At 37.6% G+C, this 22,585-nt stretch overlaps 1 protein-coding gene across 1 annotated transcript in view; it reads left to right on the forward strand.

Annotated features, from left to right (window-relative positions):
* The first annotated feature begins 5,529 nt into the window (after positions 1 to 5,529).
* The window catches only part of chn1 (chimerin 1), a 36,875-nt gene continuing 19,819 nt past the window's right edge, over positions 5,530 to 22,585 (forward strand). The window contains exons 1-6 of the mRNA XM_047814939.1: positions 5,530 to 5,885; positions 9,731 to 9,769; positions 10,565 to 10,620; positions 16,609 to 16,640; positions 16,724 to 16,837; positions 20,711 to 20,999. Of these exons, the coding sequence (XP_047670895.1) occupies positions 5,867 to 5,885; positions 9,731 to 9,769; positions 10,565 to 10,620; positions 16,609 to 16,640; positions 16,724 to 16,837; positions 20,711 to 20,999 (549 nt within the window). The 5' untranslated portion in view covers positions 5,530 to 5,866. The remainder of the gene's footprint in view (positions 5,886 to 9,730; positions 9,770 to 10,564; positions 10,621 to 16,608; positions 16,641 to 16,723; positions 16,838 to 20,710; positions 21,000 to 22,585) is intronic.

Raw genomic sequence — 22,585 nt, forward strand, 5'->3', positions numbered from 1 at the left:
GTACACTGGATCTTGTCGAAACATCTTTTTGAGGAAATCTAGTGTTCAGATCTTTTGCTTGGGAAGTGATTAAAATACATTAAAGGCTTTTTTTTGGTGCATAGCCATAAAAACATATTTATTTTTCTTGCCCATTGTTATTCCTTCCTAAATGTACTTTACGAAGATTTATGAAAAGTGCTTTTAAAAACATCATCATTCTATTGTTTTTCTTATATTTACAACACAACCAACATGTCATGATTAATTTTATTATGCCACAGAATATTTACAAAGCTCTGAGAGTCTTGTAGCACTGACAGGATGCAGTTTGTGGATAATTCTGTTATGGTTCAGAATAAGCAGAGGATTGTGATCATCATGTATCAGGTCTGACTATCATTTCTTGAATATTTCTGTTTTATTTTAGAAAATGTTATGGCAAGCTAATACATAAAATATTAAAGGTATTGGTTTATGATTTCTATACAGACAGGGCAATTCATCCACAGACCATCACAAATGTGAGTGAGGACCAGACTAGCCATAAAGAATGAACAGCCTGTATACTAATACTCAGCTGGATATCCAGGGTCCCCTGGTGGATCCTGTGGTCTCACCCCTGGAGCCCAGGCTCGCCTCCTGGGCAGGTGTAACGCTCAGTGAGGAATGTGCCAGGTAGGGGTGAAAACCTACGCCAAAATCTAATACGTGGATCTGTTGTGGTTATTGACAACTTAGCTGGACATCTCTTCTTGTTTGGCCATGATATCTAAATAAATTGATCACACATTTTGTAGAGTACACAAAGTGTGGGAATTATTGTGCATGACTCTAAAGTACAAGCTTGTGCATGTGGCTTTCTGCCCGACTCCAGTGTAAGTGCACAGAGCTGGAAGTGACTGTCACAGAGAGAACAGAGAATGACCATCTGGATGTAAGAGCATGCATCACTGATCTTTCCTTCTTTCTTGGCAGTTTGTCCGATTGGGTTAGAACATCTAGCAACTAGTGCAGCTGGGGTTTCATATTTCTAAAGAGACAAGACTGCCACTAGTGGCTGGTTTGGGTATAACATTACCTTCTAAGCGTTTCCTTTCTCTGTATGCTTGATCATAAGCTGTGGAGCGTTCCTGCTCACCCTTCTCTGAGCATGGTATCTGTCACCATGATGGGAGGTTTGTCTGGTGGCCCGTGAGCCATTGCCTGAGTGGGTTGGTTTTGATTGAACATGGCTCTGCGCTCTGCTGCACTGCTTGTCAGCACCATGGATCACTGGACTGCTGATAGCATGGAGGTACTGACCTTTCAGAGTTTCTGGGTGAGAGCACCTCACTGTGATGGGAAACTCTCTCTGACTTCAGCCACCTCTCCAGGATCAGTAATCTACAGTCACATTTCCACACATCGCCTCTCAAGTCCAACGAGTGGAACTGAGTGTTGGAACCGAACACCTGTAGATTTCAGTAAAATCGCCTGTTGTTGTTCAGCCACAACATGGGACAGGCTGAAACGGTGTTGTCGCCGACTTGAATTCTCAGAGTTTCTCAAGACTTTAGACTGAAATGATAATGTTTGTCTTTTAAATATTATTTCAATTCAGTTTTAGGGCCCTTAAATTTCATAGCTCTCTGAATGCAGAAAAAATCAGCTTTGAGAGTCTGCTAAAGCTTAAAGACAACAGCACTATTTCTCATTGCCTTTAAACACAATTCTTCGATTTTAGACAAAAGATTGTTTACGCAAGACAAATAGCAGAGGAATGAAAATGGTGGCCTTGTTATCTTAAATAGCTCTGTGTCTTTATGTAGCACCAGGAACCTGGAGATACGTCATTTTATTTCACTGAGTACTGCATCACCAGTCAAAATGACAATAAAAGCCTCTTGACTTTAGTTTATTTAAGTTTTGCTAGTAGGGTGTACTGTGTACTGTGTTTGGTGCTTTTGGCTGTCTTTGACACACATTACAAACCTCAAACATACATTCTGTTGGACTGTTGAGATGATAAAATGATAAAATATAAAATATTCCATGATTAATTTCTTTGTAAATCTTTAAATTTTATGTTGTTATAATAGCTTTGGGTATTTATTCAGACAGGGCTTTTTTTTTTTTCAAAGATCATCACCAGGATAAGCAAGTAGGGCAAACTTACTTTATGGCAAAAACTAGCCATAAAACAAGTGTACTCTTGGTACAGTATTGCTCAGAATGCAGAGCTGGACATTTCTTCTTGTTTTGCCATGATATCCAAATAAAATAATCACATGAAGCTAACAAGTACATTTTCTCATGTAACACACTCTCAGAACAGGCATTTTGGAGAGTTCACACAGCTTACACAGTGAGTGTGTTGATCATACAAGTTTCTCCCTCCGGTGCAAACCAGTGTAAGTGCACAGAGCTGGAGGTGACTGTGATAGCCGAGGGCTAGGTGATATTTTATTATATTATTTTTGGCTCTCTTTGAGTCGTTGGCTTGAAACCTCAAACATAAATCCTTGTAAATTGGTGTGATGATAAAATGTTCCATTATTAAATTTCCTGACGGAATGTGAATACAAATTCAGACCACTTAAATTAGCAGGCCTCTGGAGAATAGATAGACTTGTTCTGAGATGTTTTGAGATTTCATATATAAATCTGTCTGAAATTAGTTAATATCAAGATTTAAGATTTACTCTGTCAGACACACCGGCAAAGATTGCCATTTTATTGTCTGTAGATAATTGCTTGTTTTTCAATACTTTTGATGTAAAAACTAAACTTTACAATTGTTGTTTAGAACATATAAAGCACCAGGCATTCCTACTTGAAGTAAAGTTTTAGATTTAATCCTTAATTCTGGAAAACAATAGGTATTCACCCACTCATGCATTGGCTGAAGAGGGATTGTTCTGCTGCTTCAATAAGCTGTTTAGTATGAAATCTACTTAAAGCAACTGATCCTCTGTATGCATCAAATCTACATCTTGCATGCATGAATACAGCAAATCTACATCTTGCTTTCCCCGTTTCAACAAAAGCACACCATTACTTTAACCTATAATTTATCCATGTAAAGGCAGTGCATTCAATGTGGAGCCTTAACTGTAACAAACTATTATACAATAAAATGCTTCCAGGAATGTATCCAAGGAATGACATCCTTTGAATCACATCGATGGCTTTCACTGCCATTCTGGCCTCCTGTACTGTATTGTTAAAAAGGGAAATGAGCATTCACCAGAATTATGTTCTAGAGAGAGTCTTGTTGTAGCAGTCTAAACGCACGCAGGCTGTTGGGCTGCTATTGTCTAAACTTCCTTTTAGCGTGCACACTCGATTATGTTTCTGTCAGTGCAGGATGTCCATGTGGTGCGGAAAAGCAAACACGGAGGTTGCTGGAGAGAAGTGTTTGGATTGGGGAATATTAGGAGTAATTATATTAATAATAATATAAAGAAAAATGAATGAAGAATAGTTGTATGTATTTTCAACACATTGATTTAATTTATCACTAAATCCTGTTTACTAGATTCACAATGAAAACAGTTAATAATTCAATTCAATTTCAGTTGTTTCTTTGTATAGCCCTTTTAAGAATTCACATGGTTTCAAAGCATTGTTAGAGAAGTATAGAAACAGAAGAGAAAAAGGAAATAATGTAAATGTAAATAATGTCATTTCTACAAAGGTTTATAATAAAAGGCAACCGAGAGCTCTAAGAGAGCTCTAGGAACTAATGGGTCAGTGCAAACTCTAAGCTCACCATGGACCCATAATTTGTTTCTGTCAAAATCTTTGCTGCAATAATCAAATTATTGCTGATAAAGGCCAGACCAGTAATCACTACGAAACGTTACATTATACTAATTACAATACAAACATTCAAGAAGAATAACACTAAAAATCACAATATTGAAGAAGAGTGCTAGGTTTGGAGTTGGACATTTGGCTGAAGCTGTACTTGAGATAGCACAGCAGACTTACAGGCACTATGGTTCCTTCCTGTGACCAGTGAATTTAGGGGCAGTCTAGTATTTTTATTTTTATTCTACTTTTATGGCATGGACAGTTGAAAAGCATTTCAAAATTGTAATACTGTCTATAGTTGGGAATGTAAATAAATTATCATGTAAAAAAAACAAATTAATTTGAATGTGTAGATAGTGCCTGTGTTGGGTTCAGGGGTTCAGGGGTTGGCAGTAACATAAAATTAAACTATGTGTAACTAAGTGTAACTAAGTATACCTGCATTACCTGTAAATGTATCTAAGTATACCTGCATTACCTGTACAGTAAGTGTAACTAAGTATACCTGCATTACCTGTAAGTGTATCTAAGTATACCTGCATTACCTGTACAGTAAGTGTATCTAAGTATACCTGCATCACCTGTAAGTGTATCTAAGTATACCTGCATTACCTGTACAGTAAGTGTATCTAAGTATACCTGCATTACCTGTACAGTAAGTGTATCTAAGTATACCTGCATCACCTGTAAGTGTATCTAAGTATACCTGCATTACCTGTAAATGTATCTAAGTATACCTGCATTACCTGTACAGCAAGTGTATCTAAGTATACCTGCATCACCTGTAAGTGTATCTAAGTATACCTGCATTACCTGTACAGTAAGTGTATCTAAGTATACCTGCATTACCTGTACAGCAAGTGTATCTAAGTATACCTGCATTACCTGTACAGTAAGTGTATCTAAGTATACCTGCATTACATGTAAGTGTATCTAAGTATAAATGCATTACCTGTAAGTGTATCTAAGTATACCTGCATTACCTGTAAGTGTATCTAAGTATACCTGCATTGCTCCAGAGTGATCTAAAATATGTACAATACCTAAAAGATTAGCCAATACTTTACCATGTATTTCAGATCTTTTTTTTTTTTTTGTATTATGTCAGAAACATCAGTCACAATCTGTTACAGAAGTCTGGTTGTTGTTGTTTTTTTCCTGAGCTGACCTACATGCACCAAAAACACTGGGATTTTTAAAGGATTAATGCTAGAAGACACACACAAATCGGCAACATTTGTTTGTAGTCATTAAGCTAAATCTAGTAAAGTATTCTAACATCACAAACATATGATTAGCTAATGGCAGGTTAGGGAGTAGTTATGGTCAGGGTTGCTTAGTGTTTAGCATGTTTGCCTCGCAACCACAGGGTTAGGGCATGGATCCTGTCTAAGCCCTACGCCTTCTGGTGCTTTAGGGGTTTCATCCAGGCACTCCGGTTCGCTCCCCCTGTGTTAAGACATGCGTTGTATGATGATTTAGCAGTTGTATTCAGGGTTCTGCCAAATGCAGTATATGCATACATGTGGCTTGAACAAAAAACCACAGGAGTCTTTAGCTCCCTTCATTAAATCACAAGGACATAAGGCAGTCCCAGAACCACCCATTTGCTTGTGTCACCTTGCTCAACAGGTTCTATAACTTGTTTATCATCCAGACACCAAATGCAGCATCATGACCGTGACCTCATCATTCTGAGGCAGTGCGTCTCCATGGTAACGCGCCATAAAGAGGCTGCAGTCCCAGAGGACAGGCTGAGCTTTGGGTCACGTGGTCTAACAACATGGCGGCTTCAGTAGAGGGATTCAGAGTGAGTCGGAGCTCACAGCTAGCAAACCAGTTCTGGGTTGTAGCGGTCGTGTGGATCTGCGAGCGTTTAAACTAGAGAGCAGCGCTAAGTTGATGAGGATAGATAAGAATCAGTGGGGTTTAAAGTTTAGCTCTGCATAGCCTGTGAAGGGGAAAAGAAAAAAAAACATTGGCGTCAAAGCATCAAGGGTAGTGAGTGAGAGAGAGAGAGAGAGAGAGAGAGAGAGAACTTGTCGCTGCAGTGCAGAGCTTTTTGTCCACTGGATTTAACACCAATAACATGGCTATCCTTGTTTTCGGTAAGTTACACCACCCGTTAATGCTTTTATACTTTAATATCGTAGAGAAAACGAATGATTAAGAGTGTATTTTAACCAAACACAGCAGTCCCGTGAGATGTGTGTGTAGGATTTTGGCCGTTGCTAATCAACAATAGACCATGTGAAGCTAACAGGCTCCTAGTAACAACCAACAGGTTCAACTCGTTTTTAGCTTACAACATGCTCTTTATTTCATATTCTTTTAGTTATTGTTTCCTGCAGGTGTTTAAGGAATGTACTGAGTATTGGTTGAGATTTTAAAAGCACAATAGGTTCATTCAGTTTCTTCTCCCAGGGACTTTGTCTCCAGTTCAGCTGTTTTGTTGGACTGAATGAACAGCTGATGTTGTCATGCTACAGTATACTTGTCTTCAAGGCTTATATGAATAACTCTCACTTCTTTCTGCAAGTATAAGTTACAGCACGCACTTAAGTACTAGAGTGGGACACTTGAGAGGGACACAGTAATACAATAATGTATGAAACCTGACTAGCAGAGACACTTGTTGGCACAATGATTATTCATGGAGAGGAAGCTTGCTTCAGTGCAGCTCTTATCTCTGGATAAGGGAGCAGCCATTTTCTGTCAATATTAAATGCTGAATCATAGGAGGAGCTCAATAATGGAGGAATACATCCTAATTTGGCATGAAACAACGTCTCCACAACATTGTCTGGAGCCACGGTGTCTTCCTTCCTCCTCCAGACTCAATGGTTGGATGTTTCTAAATGTTGGACCATCCTGAGCTTTTGTGCTGGGTTCAAATATTTATCATGCAAAATATGTGAACATGATAGGAGCTTTGGTTCAAGTTTATTCTAATATTTTAGAGCTCTTGGCTCATGGACGTCTGTTTATAGAAGTGGATAGGAAAGCAATAGTTTGGTTTTTATGCTTTTGATCATTAAAAACTTTACAGGGTCACTTAGAATTGGAGAGTTTGCAATTTGGACATGTAAATAAAAGACAGAGGAAATTGTCACCTCTCAGGAAATTTCCTTTCTCTTACAGTGTGTGTGAGTGTGTGTGTGTGTGAGAGAGAGTGAATGTGTGTCTTGTGGTGTAGTGAAGAAGGGCCAGGCATTTGGGAGTCCTTGTGACATATTGTCTTCCTCCGGAGATGCATTGTTCAGTGAATGATTACGCTGAGAGGTTTTTGCCTGAGGCTCTTCTTTAAGTTTGTGAAGCACCAGCCAGGTATCTTTATTAAACTCACAACCTGTTGAATGCATATTGAACTACTGTTACGGGCCTCTTTGTTGTACATCTTCATCCTGCATTAAATATTGTTTATGAGAAGCAAACTGTATAAAGTGATTTTTACTTCTCAAAACAGTTTCAGGATAATCATTCCTGAACACAGTCTTTATAAAATAGCAGCTATTTGTACCTAAGAACTGCTGCAGTAATCATGAAGTGTCTACTGTGTTCATCCCAGATTTAGTCCTGATTATATTTGTACATCCTTTCAATACAGTTTGTCTTTACAGTATACAGTTATAAAAGGGTAATGATTTATAATCCCACTATATGGTGTTTTGTAGTAGAGGATGACTTTCCTTTTGAGTCTGGATCCTTTCCAAGTTTCTTCCTCTTGCCATCTCTGAGTTTTTCTTTGTCATAGACTTCCTCGAGGATATAAAACATTTAGGTTAACCAGCTTTGTGCATGTGTTGTGTTTTATTGACAAATAAAATTTTATTAAAATACAGCAAGGTACTTTATTGTCATTGTATAGAATGACATTCAGTTTGGCAACTCTCAGACTTCAATAAGGGCATTTAAACAAAATTTAGAATAAAAAATAGAATATGAATAGATTATGAATAAATAAACAGAAATAAAAAAAAGAATATACAATATTGCAAACAAGTGAAAAGCCTTGATTATTTAAGTGTGTGTGTGTGTGTATATATATATATATATATAACATTTAATAATATTATATATAATATTATATTGTATATTATATATATATATATTATATACAATATTATATTATATCACATATAATATAAGAGATATACTGTACATCCAGTGGGGTGAGAGGTTGTGGCAGCTACAATAAATGCCCTATAAAGCCTGCTTGTCATTGAGTTTGGGTTCTTTTAGATGTTCACTAACTACAAAGTGTTAGTTGCTCTAAGGTACAAACTGATGATTGAGAGAGCTCATTCACTCACTCTCCCTCACTCATTTTCTACCGCTTATCCAAACTACCTCGGATCACAGGGAGCCGGTGCCTATCTCAGGCGTCGATTGAGAAAGCTGTTTAAATGAATTGTATACTTTCCTCTTTTGTATTTTATCCTGTTTTCCACACATATTAGCCAGACCTTTATTTGATGTGTAGTAAGCATGCCGTATTTTTGTGCTGTTTTAATGTAGAAAATCAAATATGTTTCATTGATCTCTGTTGAAGCTGAAGAACAGCAGCTCCACCCTTTCCTTGTAGCTCAAAACGTCTTCTGATTCCTCTTATCTGTTTGGTGAAGAAGTAAAAAAACAAACTTGCTAGTTGGGATCTTCGGTGCTTAGTGACCTCTTGGTTGTAACATAATAATAATAAACTTTATTTTCTATAGCGCCTTTAAAAGTAGCATCTCGAAGCGCTTTATACAAATAATATGTTAACAGGCAAGGAATTCCAGAGTCTTTGAGCTACAGAAGAAAATGCCCTATCACCCATAGATTTTAAACGGGTATGTGGGACAATTAAAAGGCCAGTTTCCGAAGAGCGGAGAGCACGCACCGGTGTGTAGGGGGCTAAAAGCTCAGCAAGGTAGTGAGGAGTCAAACCACATACACATCCCCAGCACATCCCCAGTCTCAGGACTTCAACACTTTTACCATGAGTACTTAATCAGAAATGCTTCTTATGCTTTTAGGCTATATAGTGTTCTTATTGTTTTAAATAATATTTCCAAGATCAATTAGGATCAATTAATTCTTTTTTAATACTATTAAATGATTAATATAATTAATCTTAATTTACAATTGGGTGAAATTACTTCGCTGTGTATTTTTTCATATGTTTATCAGAATATTTGCTGAATCTTTCCTGCTTTAAAACTGGATCGATGTGTACACGAATAAAGGTAGAATAAGGAACTGAGCATAATACTGAAGTGTATTTCTCTTCCTGCCAATACATTGTAGTTAATGTAGTTGATTTTCTTTTGCCTACAATGTCTTGAGTTCAGAGCAGATAGTGTTGAATACCTTGGGTGTTTGTTTACTCATTCTTGTACACAGATTATAATCTATTTAGAGAAAGTCGAAGGATTTTTATTAATAAATAAATAAAATGTTTTAAACATCTAAACAAAATAATAGTAAGAACAATATGCACGTGTCCAATATATGCTCCACTAGAGGGCGCACTTTCTTAACTAATGAGCTCTAATGGAAGAATTTTGCTTTGTGCTCATTCAGAATAAACACTTTACAAAGTAAATTTACTTTACAAAGTTATATATATATATATATATATATATATATATATATTTCCATATTATACAGTATATATATTACAGAAATATATTTATAGCTCTCTCTCTCTCTATCTATCTATCTAGCTCTCTCTCTCTCTCTCTCTCTATCTATCTATCTATCTATCTATCTATCTATCTATCTATCTATCTATCTATCTATCTATCTATCTATCTATCTATCTATCTATCTATCTATCTATCTATCTATCTATCTATCTATCTATCTATCTATCTATTATAGCTCACTCTCTGCTTAGGCTGTCTGACAGGCCCATGTGTTAAATCTCACCATTCTCTAACACTGCTGTGAATGAATTTCTCTTTGACAGATAACGATGAATATAGACCACCAGTCTGGAAGTCTTACTGTGAGTAAAGCTTTTTATGCACATTCACCTCTGATGAAAATGAATGTGTTTTTTCCTGTTTTAAGTAAGTAGAGCCAGTTATAGGGCAGAATTAGAGATGACTGATGACAGATATGCAGCACACACAAACTTTATCTTTATCTCTTAGTATTAACTGTCTATAAACATATAGAACATTGCTAAATATATCTAGGTTTTGAATAACACAAGACAGAAGACGTCATGGACCAACTTTCAGACAAAAAAAAAAACATAGAGAAGGCTTTCAAGTCTCCAGATTCTCCATGTAAAATAAAACAAAGAATTATTTATTTAAGTACAACTCCATTAAATGTTGACTTTTTTCCGACAAATATTGACTTTATCACAGTTTTCTGCTCAGCACAGTATTTTTTTTGTAGATAATGTCAAATTCAAAAAAATCTTTGTATCTCTATAATGTTTCTTTACATGTACATAAGACTTCTGTTCTGTATCTGAAACCGTGCACATATTTATTAACACCACAGAGAATAATAATGAATATTTTTTACATTTTTATTATTTCCACACAAACTGAATTGCTAAGCTGGTAAATGCTGTATTGTTTGATCGTATGAGCTTTGATATTTTTTAAGGTTTCATGTTAAGATTTATTAGAAGTATTATTTACTTCAACACCAAGGAGTCACTTAATATGATTTGTATGAAATATAATATGTAGGCATCGTTATTTCATCAGTGCATGTGGACTGAATACTAGAAGTGCTGTTGTGTGTATCGGGCTCTGTGCAATTGCTTTGTTGTTGTTTTTAGTGTATCAGCTCCAGCAGGAGGCGCCACATCCTCGGAGAGTCACATGCACCTGTGAGGTGAGAGATAAACCAGACCAGATTTTTTACAGGCTTCAGACCTTTACACTAATATTTCATTCATTTATTTAAAATAAAATAAAAAAAATAAGCTCCATGTCCTGAAACATGTTTGTATTCTTGAAGTTTTTCCCCACACTTGTCTAGAGATGCTTCATTACCCTTCACGGATGGTTCTATTTTTAATTTCATTACATTTGATTAAACCATTTCAAATCCATGAGATTATTCAAAAGTAGGCCAGCGGTTGCTATCGGATTACTCATTCTCTTTTTAATTGCGTGAAAGTCTAGACTATTTTTTCCCCTGAGTCTAGCTATAATATAAACAGTGTGTTACTGGAAATATCGCTCATACTCAGTGTTTCACACAGAACGCAGACTCACTCCTTGTTCCCATCCATCCAACAGAAGCAGATTAGTCGTGCGGATAGGAGTGTTAATTAGAGGAAGAGAGGGAAATGCTTTTGAATTATTCATCTGTATTATCATTATAGTGTCAGAGCGGCTGTAGGCTGGATTAGATAGCTGGAAGTGCCGCAGTTAGTATTGGGCTTAGAAAGAAGTTGTACTAGTTGATATTCTTTATCAGATACAGTTCATACCAGAACATGTCATAATTTATGTTTTTATTTGCTCACAGGTTTAAATATTGTAAAAAAAAAAAAAATCTTCAACGTGAGGTCCTTATTAAAGAGCTGCAATCAAGCAGTCACATATTATGCTCCTCTCACAAAATACTTTAATACTTGTACTTCCACTAATATGTATATTTTAATGGCTATTATAGCTATCATTTAAGCTCCTCCTCACTTATAATGTGAGATAAACAGGAAACAGATACTGTGGTAAATAAATAAGCCACAGCTGCTGAGTGATGGGTTCGCCTCTTATTATTGTAATTCATCTACTCTCTCTCTCTCTCACTCTCACTGTCTCTCTCACTGTCTCTCTCACACACACACAGACATAGCTACCCAAACCTCCATCTCAGCAGTATGGCTACACAATTATTCATGGATTAACATGCAAACATGTTGAAGCAAACTGTGTCTTCACGTGTTTGTGTGTTTCTTCTTCCAGAGGTCATTAAGTTTACATTTTTTCTTTTTTTTGGCGCTGTAGACTCGTACATCAAAGCCAGCTATTGAAAAGCACATTTTCCCCTGGGCAGAGGCATTGTGTGTATGTGGCAAGTGATTTAACCCTGTGCAGCCCCACAAACAGAGTCCCAAAATCCCTGATTTACATCTCTTTCAGAATATGCTAATACATCTCCAGTTTCCCCGAGCAAACCCTCAACAGGAGCCGAGCACCCTTACACAATGTTTTCAAAGCATTACACATCATCCACTGTCTCTCCCACGTTTCTCAAATGGGTTATTATGCAAACATTTTCAAAGGCACTCTTTAAGGCTACTAAAGCAATATTTGCTGTCAATTTTAGAGGAATTGGCTGCTATTACTGTTGAGTTTATTTTCATTACTGTATCCAGTGACTGAGCCCCATTTGTCATGCATGATCTGCCTTGTGGATCTGCATATATTTAACAGTACCAGCCTAAAGGACTCGCTAAACAGATTCTGGTACTCATTGGATGGGGATGGGGGGTGTTGGCGGCATCTGAGTTGTTAGGTAAGTGAGCAGAATGGCACCATGCTGATACTGCTCACTGGAATGGAGTGAAATGTAAAATGTTTCAATCTGTTTGAAACGGTTTTACAATTAGTATAGCAATAGATTAAATTGTTTTGCAGCAAACAAATGTGTTCGCAGAATATAGAGAAAGAACAAGGTTCTCCAAGACAGGTCTGTGGGAGGTGTTATTCTTTTCCACATCATTATTATAGTATTATATTATATTTATTATAGAAATCTTATTAGTCTGTCTGGCCACTTGAATCGAACAAACTTGAACACAAACCCTTCTGGATTCCGTAACTAGACAATAGGTCACATGTGAATGCATTTGAATAGTTGGGGGGAAAAAAATCAATGATGACGGTTCCCTGAAATTAACGTTAATTTAATAGTTTAAGGAATTCCTGGTACTGAAAAGTTTAGTGCAGGATAAGGGACAGTCCAGTAATAAGTGAATGGATCACATCGGTGTAAGGCTACAGACTTGAATCTTGAATTTGAACTTGAATTTGTTAAAACGAGTTTCATCTATTTCTCTGTTTTTACAGTTTTTCTTTGTTATTACAGTGTATAACCACATACTAATGCAGTGAAAAGTAGGCATACATATTTTGATATCAGAAAAGTGTCCATGTGAAGGATGACAAAAAAAGGAAAAAACAACAATGAGGCTAGTACATTCAGGATGTTTACAGCATTGCTCCTCAGTGTGTAGTTTGCTCCGATGTACCTGATTCACAACGGGAAGTGTTTGTTAATATGCTAATGCACTGAATTAACTGTGTTTGTGTGTTTGTGTAAGAGAGAGAGAGAGAGACCCTTTATTTGTTACTCTGTTATTGATAAGGATTTTCTGATCCTGTGACTTTCTATAATCTATAATATCTCTAATTTACTCCTGCTTACACTGAGCTAGTTGTTTATCCCGGTGTCCCATGAGACAGAGCTCTAGTTCAAATGTGCTGATATTATCACAAGCTACTGTACATTTTGTGTTTTGTCCTGCTGGTATACAGTCAGGTCTATAACTATTTGGACAATGGCACAATTTTCATAACACTGCTTCTGTACACCACCACAATGGATTTGAAATGAAGCAGTTAAGATTTGGTTAAAGTGTAGACTTCATGTTGGAAACAAAAAATATTGCATAATGGTAGATTATGTCCTATTCACAGGCTCAAACGTAATTGGACTGTTGACTGATAGGCAGCTTCTTGGTGAGCTGTGGTCTATTTCCTTGTTATTTCATGACAAATTAGGGAGATAAAAAGTCTGTAGTTGATTTCAGTTTTTGAATTTGCATTTGGTTTTTGTTAATGCGAATTAAACACAAGGTCAAAAGAGGTGTTGACACAAGTGAAGGAGGCCAGCACTAGTCTTTAAGCAGATCTATCAAATCAACGATTTGGTGCATTCTTAAAAAAGGGTATACATTGGTGAGCTCAGCTACACTAAAAGACAACTATAGTGGAAGTAGGAACTCTGTGGTTAAGGTGTTGGTCTACTGACCGGAAGTTTGTGAGTTTGAATCTGAGGATCCACTGCTGGGCCCTTGATCAAGACCCTTAACTTTTCTCAGTTTTACAATTAAGATAAATGCAAGTCACGCCGGATAAGGATGATGCCAATGTAAATATACATATGAAGTCGATGATCACAGAACTATTTTTCTTAACATCATCTAACAAAGTCAAGGACTCTCTTAGGCAGGTAGGTGCATCATTGTCAAAGTTTACAATCCACAATGGCGAAGTTGACGCCATCCTGAATGTAAATTATACAGGTTTTACCTCAAGATGCAAGGGCCGGTTTAGATTTTGTGTAAAATATCTGGCTAGGACTGGAACAAGATTCTTTGCACAGATGAAACCAATATGAACTCGTACCAAAATGATAATAAGAGAAGAGTATGGAGAAGGAATGGAAATTCTCATGATACAAAGCACACCACGTCATCTGTCAAACATGTCGGAGGCAGCGTTATGACCTGTATAGACACCAGTAGATCTGGTTCACTGATGTTTATTAATGACAAAAGTAGCAGGATGAATTCTTAATTGTGCAGAGATTTAATTTTTGCTCAGTTTCATTCAGTTGCTGCAAAATAGGATGAAAAGATGGCTCTTCACAGTGTGGACATCGACCTGAAACAATACCACAAAAGCATCCCAAGAGCTTCTTAAGACAAATACATGAAATATTCTTTAATGGCTGAGAAAATCACTTGACCTCAACCTAACTGAGCAGGGTTTTCACTTTTTAAAGACCAAACAGAACGCAGAAAGACCCTCAAACAAACAGGAACTGACGGAAGCTGCAGTAAAGACCTGGCAAAAGACTGGACTTAATACTTATAGTTGTTATAGAAGAATGAATGAAATTATTCTTATATAACAACTATAAGTAATAATTGTCAGTTTGTTCAGTTACTTTTGAGCCTGAGAAAATGGAAGGACTCAAAAAATGGCTTTATTGAATTTCCTTGAAACAAAGTTCAAAGTCTACACTCCATTCATATCTTAATTGCTTCATTTAACTTCACCATCCAAACACTTATGGAGCAGACTTTAAGTATCAGTCTGCAATTGTCTGATTGATTATGGTGTAGATAGTATAGGAAGTGTCTAAGGCTCTCTGCGCTCTGCAGCTGAGATTAGTTTTTGAACGGATAGAACATCAACATTGCAGCACATCAGGCTTCGCTGTTCTGGGACGCTCTGTCCTTGTGATGTAATCCAGTGGGTTTGTTCAGTTTTAATCAGCGCTATGGGCTGTGCTGAGCTCATCTCATGGTCCACTAAGCATTCGGGTTAGTACCGCACTGCTTTTGTTCCACCAGCACACAATGGTTAAATCAGATTACAATCTGTTTAGGTGGATGCAAGATGATTTGTTTATTCATAATGTCTTCCCTGGTTTTATTTAATAGCAATGGCAGATTCAGTTCTCCCCTTGAGTGAGTCATCACTGTCTGACCCATTTTAATGAAACCTTCAGGCTTGAGTTCTCCTCCATTCCTCTGTGTATAGAGCAGATTTCCATTCACAAACGCAGTCTGTACTTAGAGCAGTTTCTGTTCGCTTCCATACAGTTCTTTCCATGTCTGATTCTACATTTTATCTTAATGATTCAGTGGCATAACATTTCATAACATTTCAGTTTCGTTCTATCTTTAGATTGCCCTGCATCTCGAAATCACCAAAGCCAGCATAATGAATTGAAGCCTACATGTTCAAGTTTTGCGATATTGATAATTACTTCAGATTTTTCCAGAATGCAAATCTGGTGGCCCACACACACACACACACACACACACACACACACACACACACACACACACGTATACTCCCTTCTGCCTCTGCATCCCCTCTGTATGCCTGCCCACATAGTTTCCTCCTGTTTCTACATGATGCTTTCTTAAGCATTTGTGATTCTCTCATTAACTCCCCTCCTCCTCCTTATTTTCCTTATAATAAAGGACAGAATTGGGCAATCCCAGGCTCATTTATTCAGTGACATGTTGTCTCATCTCGTCAGTATATTACACTCAGCTTTCCCCAGCTCTGTGGATTTCATTATATGAAGCTGAACAGGTTATGCTACTGAAGGCACACACAGCTTATAGATTACGTGCAGCTCGTTGTTCGGTCTGGATGAATTGATACCATGTCTACAATTTTTTTAAACTCTTGTTTAGCTGAATTTCCCTGGAGCACTGTAAAGCTGCCACACAAAATAACACCACTACTCTACTTTCTTTATTTTGTATTTTTTATTTTCTGTACACTATTGCTTTCCAATGCTTATAAGACAAACTAAACGCTTGCGTCGTCGTAGAGAGGGAAGGCCAAGCGTGGCGTGAAGACAGAAATGGAAGTTGATGCGTCTGCACACAAACCAATATCATCGTAATCTGCATGAGCTCCATTTTCGTATCTTTTCAGATGATTGCTGTCTCACAGTCGCTTCAAGGTTAAACAGCTGGACGTGCTGTTTGTGGGTTTATTATGCTAATATGTGATTGTAATAACCCATTTGCAACAGATCCCTGCACTGTGGATGCCCATCATACATTATAAATCATCCCACAGTGATCTCTTGGTACTTTCCAGCTATAGCTTATACTGTGCACTAAAATCACTTATTTCTACAAACCATTTTTGTTTTTCGAGTTTGATAGAATCGGGAAACCTCCTGTGCCAATAGTTTTGTTATAGTTGCAGAATCCAAAGGCCCAGTACATAGTAAACATTGTGTCAGACTTGGGTGTGTAAACAGCCTTTTAGAAACATTTTTTTTTCTCTCTGTATTTTTCTTTCACTTGTCTTTCTTCTTGTATTGCAGGTTGACAACAGGCCCAAATACTACGGGCGAGAGTGAGTTTCAGTACCATTATTTCTAGATTTGATATCAGTGTGTCTTCATTAGACATGGTTATGGATGCATCTTTTTCGCTCAGGTACCATGGTATGATCTCGAGAGAGGAAGCAGATCAGCTGCTGAGTGTGGCAGAAGGAAGTTACCTCATCAGAGAGAGCCAGAGACAACCTGGCACTTACACCCTAGCCTTACGGTGTGTTATCTCCTTTAAATATAAATGTTCTTTATTTATACCCCTTTAAGTTTCCTGTTCATTCTTGTTTTCTAACCGCTTCTCCTCTTTTCATTGCATTAACTTCCTCTTGAATGATCTAAACCTATTTAAAGCTTCCTAGCTGTGATCCTAAGGGGAAAGTGTTCCTGTAATCCCAGCCATCTAATTCTGTCCTGTGTACTGAGTTAAATCCCGGGATGCTGCTATGCCTTAGGTTCCACTTTCTGAATGTTTCACCATATTGTGACAAAAGGTTTCATGTGTGCAGTCTTAAAGCTCTGTTATTTTCATAATTAGCCTCTTGTGGTAAACTGTACATGAGAAAACATTGTTGTTTTTGCTTTTTTCCAGTTATAGTATGTCTTTTCCAGAATATTATTTATTTATTTATTTATTTTCTTCTACGCATACTTGGTAAATGTGACATCCAGCCTATGACGGTACCAGTCAGAATCAGACATCTGTTTTGAAACTGAAACTAAATCAGTCATTCTGTTTTGACCCGAGCATAAGCAAAACTGGAACTCCTTATAATTTTGAACACTTTTTCAGCAGAGTATCATTACATTGGTCTGTTCCCTGGTGGTCCAGTGTCAGGATACTGCATTCTCACTGTCACGGGTTAGACAGTGTGGGGTTAAATGTCAGTGTCGGTTGAAAGCAAAGATAAAATAAGAAGGTAGCGTCCGGAAGGGCATAAAACCTGTGCCAAATCAAAATATACAGATCAAATGCTGTTCTCTCACAAGCCTGAACAGGATGAGAATGAGATTTTGCAGCTGCATGTGAGTGGCTGCACTGCAGATAATTATGATCTGGCTCATGCTTCCATATGTACCGGAGGTAGCATAAATTCTATTGTAACCAGAACTTTATGGAGTTGATCTAATTTAGCCAAATGTCAACAGGAATACTCATGCCCATGATTTGTTTCCTAACCTCTCTCTAATACAGTGGTGCTTGGAAGATTGGGGGGAAAAATGAAATTCTAAATGCTTTAGAGATGGTTTTAAAACCTTTCCAGCCTTGTTAGTGATGATCCACTTCCAAGCACACGTGTTGTGAATATCAGCCTTTGATCGATTTCTGTTCTATACATAACACACGGCACTCACTGTCATGTAATGGTCATACCAGTGACTGAAAACAGACTCTAATTTTACCTTTAAATTATCTCCTAATCCTAGAGGTACAAATACTTTTGCCACTCACAGATATGTAATATTAGAACATTTTTCTGAATAAATAAATGACCAAGTATAATATTTTTGTTTGATTGCGTTCACTTTGTGTGCTTTTGAGACTTCTGAGAAATCTGATGTTGTTTTGAGTCATACTTATGCAGAAATATAGATCATTCTTCGTTAACTGGAGCTTGAAAGTTTTTTAGAAGCAGACAGATAAATGAGTGGACGTTATAGCTCATTTTAAAAGATTTGATTAAAGTAAAAGCCAAAAAAGTGTCATGCTCTGTTGATCCTTATAGTTTTTAAGATAGCTGTAAAGAAGAAGTAGGACTGATGTACACAGAAGACAAGTTTTCCATCTAAGTAGAAACGAGGACTTTTGTAGCTGTTGGTTATAAATATAACCAGAAAATATACTAAAAAATTAAAAAAAATTTTTTTGAGTCACTCTCATGTATCTCTTGAAGCCCCGGTCAGTAAATGCTTATTTAGTGGCGTCTTTAGTGCCGCATTTTAGTTTAACGGCTTCATTGTGTTGTGCAGTGGGTCATAGTGAAGGATGTACTGTGGACATGCGAGGCACTTTTTTTAAATGTACGAATATGTTTGAACTCGACTGAACTCCATCTCATTACTCCAAGGGTTATTTTGCTTTGTCTAAAACAGGAGAATTTTCTAGGATTTAATGGCATGGCAAATAAAGAGGATTAGCCTTTTTAATTTGAGCTGAGAGATCGTCAAAGTGTTGGCGCAAATTTGCAGATTTCACTCGCTCTGGTTACAGATGACGTCTCCATGATGAAAGGGTTACAGTTGTCCAGTTTGGCATTAACAGGATTAGGCAAAGGGTCTGCTTAAGGAATGCTTTAGCCTCTTAATGTGCTCTGTGAACACTGTGTGTTACCGTGCATGTTACTGTATGTTTCTATGTTTGTGTGTCTGTCTGTGTGTGATTTCTGTGTATATTTCTGTTTCTCCACCTTAAGAGGTCCAGCCAGATCAGTTCTGTATGTTATTGCTATTGTGAATATACATGGATGTAAAAGCTCGCTGCAAAATTGATTTGCACTGGAAACCAGCATCAGAAATACTTTCACCTATTACTGATAAGAAGATGTAGATAAGAAAATGTAGCTAGAAGCCTGTCCAGTTTGTCCCCTGGGATGTGCCCCATCATAGAGAAGCAATAAACCATTAAATATTTCTCTAAAACTTAGCTGAAGTGACAAAAAAAATCATAAAATATCCCGGAAAAATCTAAACATGTGCCAAAGCTTTATTAAGTTTTATAAACGTGTTATGGCATTAGATCCTAATCAGTTAATTGCATTAGCTTCAGTTTGTCTGTGGAGATAATGGAGTATCGCTTTTCTCCACATAGGAAGCAGGAAACAAGATATAGCGCAGAACAATTTTGACCGAAGTCCCTGCAGTCCTTTATTCCTGTGTGCGTCAGATATCCCTCTCGCTGGGACTATAACTGCACTCACACAGGAAACGCAGCCAGTAACCAGAGGCAGCCACATCCCTTTATATCATTGAACACTGTATTATGTAGCGCTTTGTTTAACGTAAAATTAGCACCTAATAACACATACACCTGTACATGTATCTGTAAAACTCCAGTCATTTTGTGTTGTACTGGATTTAACATCACAGTGATATTGTGACATTGTTGGTATCAGTAATGTAACATGATCTGATTTATAATGGGCTTCTAGTAGAAATGTTTGCTTTTACATTGTTGTTTTATTTCTAATTTATGTAGTAATTTCATTGTTGTACATCATCCACTGCACATTTCTGATGAACATAGATGCATAGTTTATTGTTCTGAAGCAAAAAGCATTTTATTAGTAGTTGGCATTGTAGTGGTTTAATTAAGAGATTAATTCACAGTGTATAAAGTTTAAAGAGGTTATTAACTTCTTGTAACATGTTACTTAACGGTATGCTCCAATTTTGTTCTGTTGCGCTAATGATGTGTACACTGATTGATTTTGCGTCATCAATATTTAATTACCTGATCAGTTTCACGTAATGACATTGACTGCATGTTAAACTTGGCTGATGTATAATTTATCTTTAGGGAAGTTACTGTTCCGCCCGTCTGCTTATATCAGTGCGTTGAGAGAGGATACCATTAAATTCAGTTGATGTTAAGATGTTCAGATCAATAACTACTGGAAGAGAATAGAAGAGAAAAGCTTTGCATGCACGTGTGAAGTTTCTCATGTGTGTTGTGGCTTAGATTTTTTGGCTATTGTGCGTTGCTGAAAAAATGGCTGACTGCTGCTAATCTACTTATTGATCTAAGAAGCAGCTCCTCTCTCCAAACACTAAGTGATTTAGTTCTGAAAGATGACCTGTGTGTGTGTGTGTGTGTGTGTGTGTGTGTGTGTGTGTGTGTGTGTGTGTGTGTGTGTGTGTGTGTGTGTGTGTGTGTGTGTGTGTGTGTGTGTGTGTGTGTGTTCATGTGCACGTGTGTGATAAAGCTCTCAGATTCACTAGCTGGTCATATTTCTAGCTGTCAGTGAGAAATCATCTCCCCCTTGCAATTATACTCTTGTTTTTCACCTGATCATTAACTCTCTTACCCTCATATTGGTTTTTCCACCAGCACTTATTTTTTTTCCTCCTGTTCTTTTCCATCTCCCTCAATCAGCTTCGGGAACCAGACCCGCAACTTCCGCCTCTATTACGATGGCAAGCACTTTGTGGGAGAGAAACGGTTCGAGTCGATCCACGACTTGGTCACAGATGGCCTGATCACGCTTTACATCGAGACCAAGGCAGCTGAGTACATCTCTAAGATGACTATTAACCCCATTTATGAGCACGTGGGATACACCACGCTGAATCGTGAGCCAGCACTGAAGAAACCTGCACCCGTCAGCACAGATACACCTGACTGGAAGGAGCCACCCGGCGAGGAAAGCGGCCTGGAGGAGAGGGTAAGTCTTTCTCATCTATACTGTGTGGATTTTAGTAAAGACTGCTAAACAAAACTGTACTGTTTTAAAGAACATGGGAATTTTTAAACATGTGAAAGAGAGTACCAGTTCCTGTCTGTGGGAACAAAGTGAGAACAAATCTGAAACTGACTAGACTAAACAAAAGTGGTAGCTCACATAACATAAAGTATACTGTTAATATCTGAATATCAATCTGCTTGCGTTTCCAGAAGGCGCTGACGGCTGATTTATCCCCCCTGTAGCGGAGCTCTTCCTTTTAACCTTCATCATCAGCCAGTGCCAAAATGTGTCTAAGTACTAAACACGATGCACCTGGTGTGTTATTCTCTCAGGGAGAGTAAACAATGTTGAAGTGATTCTAACATTCAGATAAGGTCGCAGTAAACATAATTGTCCATCACGATATTGGCCTTTGCAAAGCTGATAACACAGATGATACCTCAAACAAACAAACTAGTGTTTTGTTGTGTACTGTGTCCACTTTGTCCATCCTCAGCTGTTACTAATGAGAACTTGTGTGGGTGTTTGATGAGTCACAATATTCACACAGTCCCAAAAAACACGCAAAATGAATCCAAACAAGCTGTGTTCTTCAGCATTTGTTACAAAAGTTAAAAAGTAGATATATATTCCATGTTTTTGTTCAGAAAATGAACCCTTCTTCATGAGGTAGTAATACATTACGGATTCATTATTAAGAGGGTTCAGTGAAGATTCTGATGTACAGTGCTTGTGTTTAGTGTTTACTGTGCAGATGTGATTATTATATCATTATGCTAATGGTCTTGTGCATTACACTTCTCTCAAATCAAATGAATAATTTGTCGATCTTGCCTGGAAATGTCATTTATCTGCAGGACATCGGTGAGGATTTGTCTCACTGTTGTCTTGACACATTCAGCTTGAAGCTTATGAGCCGTGTAGACGTCTGCTGGAGTATGGAGTTGTTTACATGTTTCAGTCTGGGCTTCTGTCTCGATGTTTCACTATGACACACACACACCGGGAGCCGTCCCTGCTTAGCAAAATGGCATGGTGTGTTTACATCTGTCGTGCGAGTGTGTGTTTCCCCATGAACTGCTTCCTCACATCCTCTTTTTGTGCCAGATGACGATGGTGACGTTTCCCACACTTGTCAGTGACTCAACTGTTGACTCTGGAATATTTCTTCTGATGAAAGGAAAAACTCCATTTGACTCTAGATTGTACTCATTCTTTCCATAAAAATTTAACAATAAGAAAGCTTCTTAGCTGGAAAACAACTAGGAGGTTTACTGTAAGTGTAAAATAAATTAGAAGAACTGTGCAACTAATATCTCTTACATTTGCATTCGCAACTTTATGCTTATCACGCTCTGACATGGTGTTAATGGAACGGTGCGTTCAAGTCACGTTGGAAAGATCGTATTCACGACTCGAACACCAACACAAAGTCATGGTTACGAGTGGGAAATTTTCTTTTAGTTCTTATTGTCCAGGCAGGTTGTGTGTCACAAAGATGACATGGAGGAATCTGTTGGTTTAGCAGCTGTAGCTGAAGGTAAATATGTTGAAATTGACTGTTT

This window comes from Tachysurus fulvidraco, chromosome 6, assembly GCF_022655615.1.
Source record: "Tachysurus fulvidraco isolate hzauxx_2018 chromosome 6, HZAU_PFXX_2.0, whole genome shotgun sequence".
In the NCBI taxonomy this organism is placed as follows: Eukaryota; Metazoa; Chordata; class Actinopteri; order Siluriformes; family Bagridae; genus Tachysurus; species Tachysurus fulvidraco.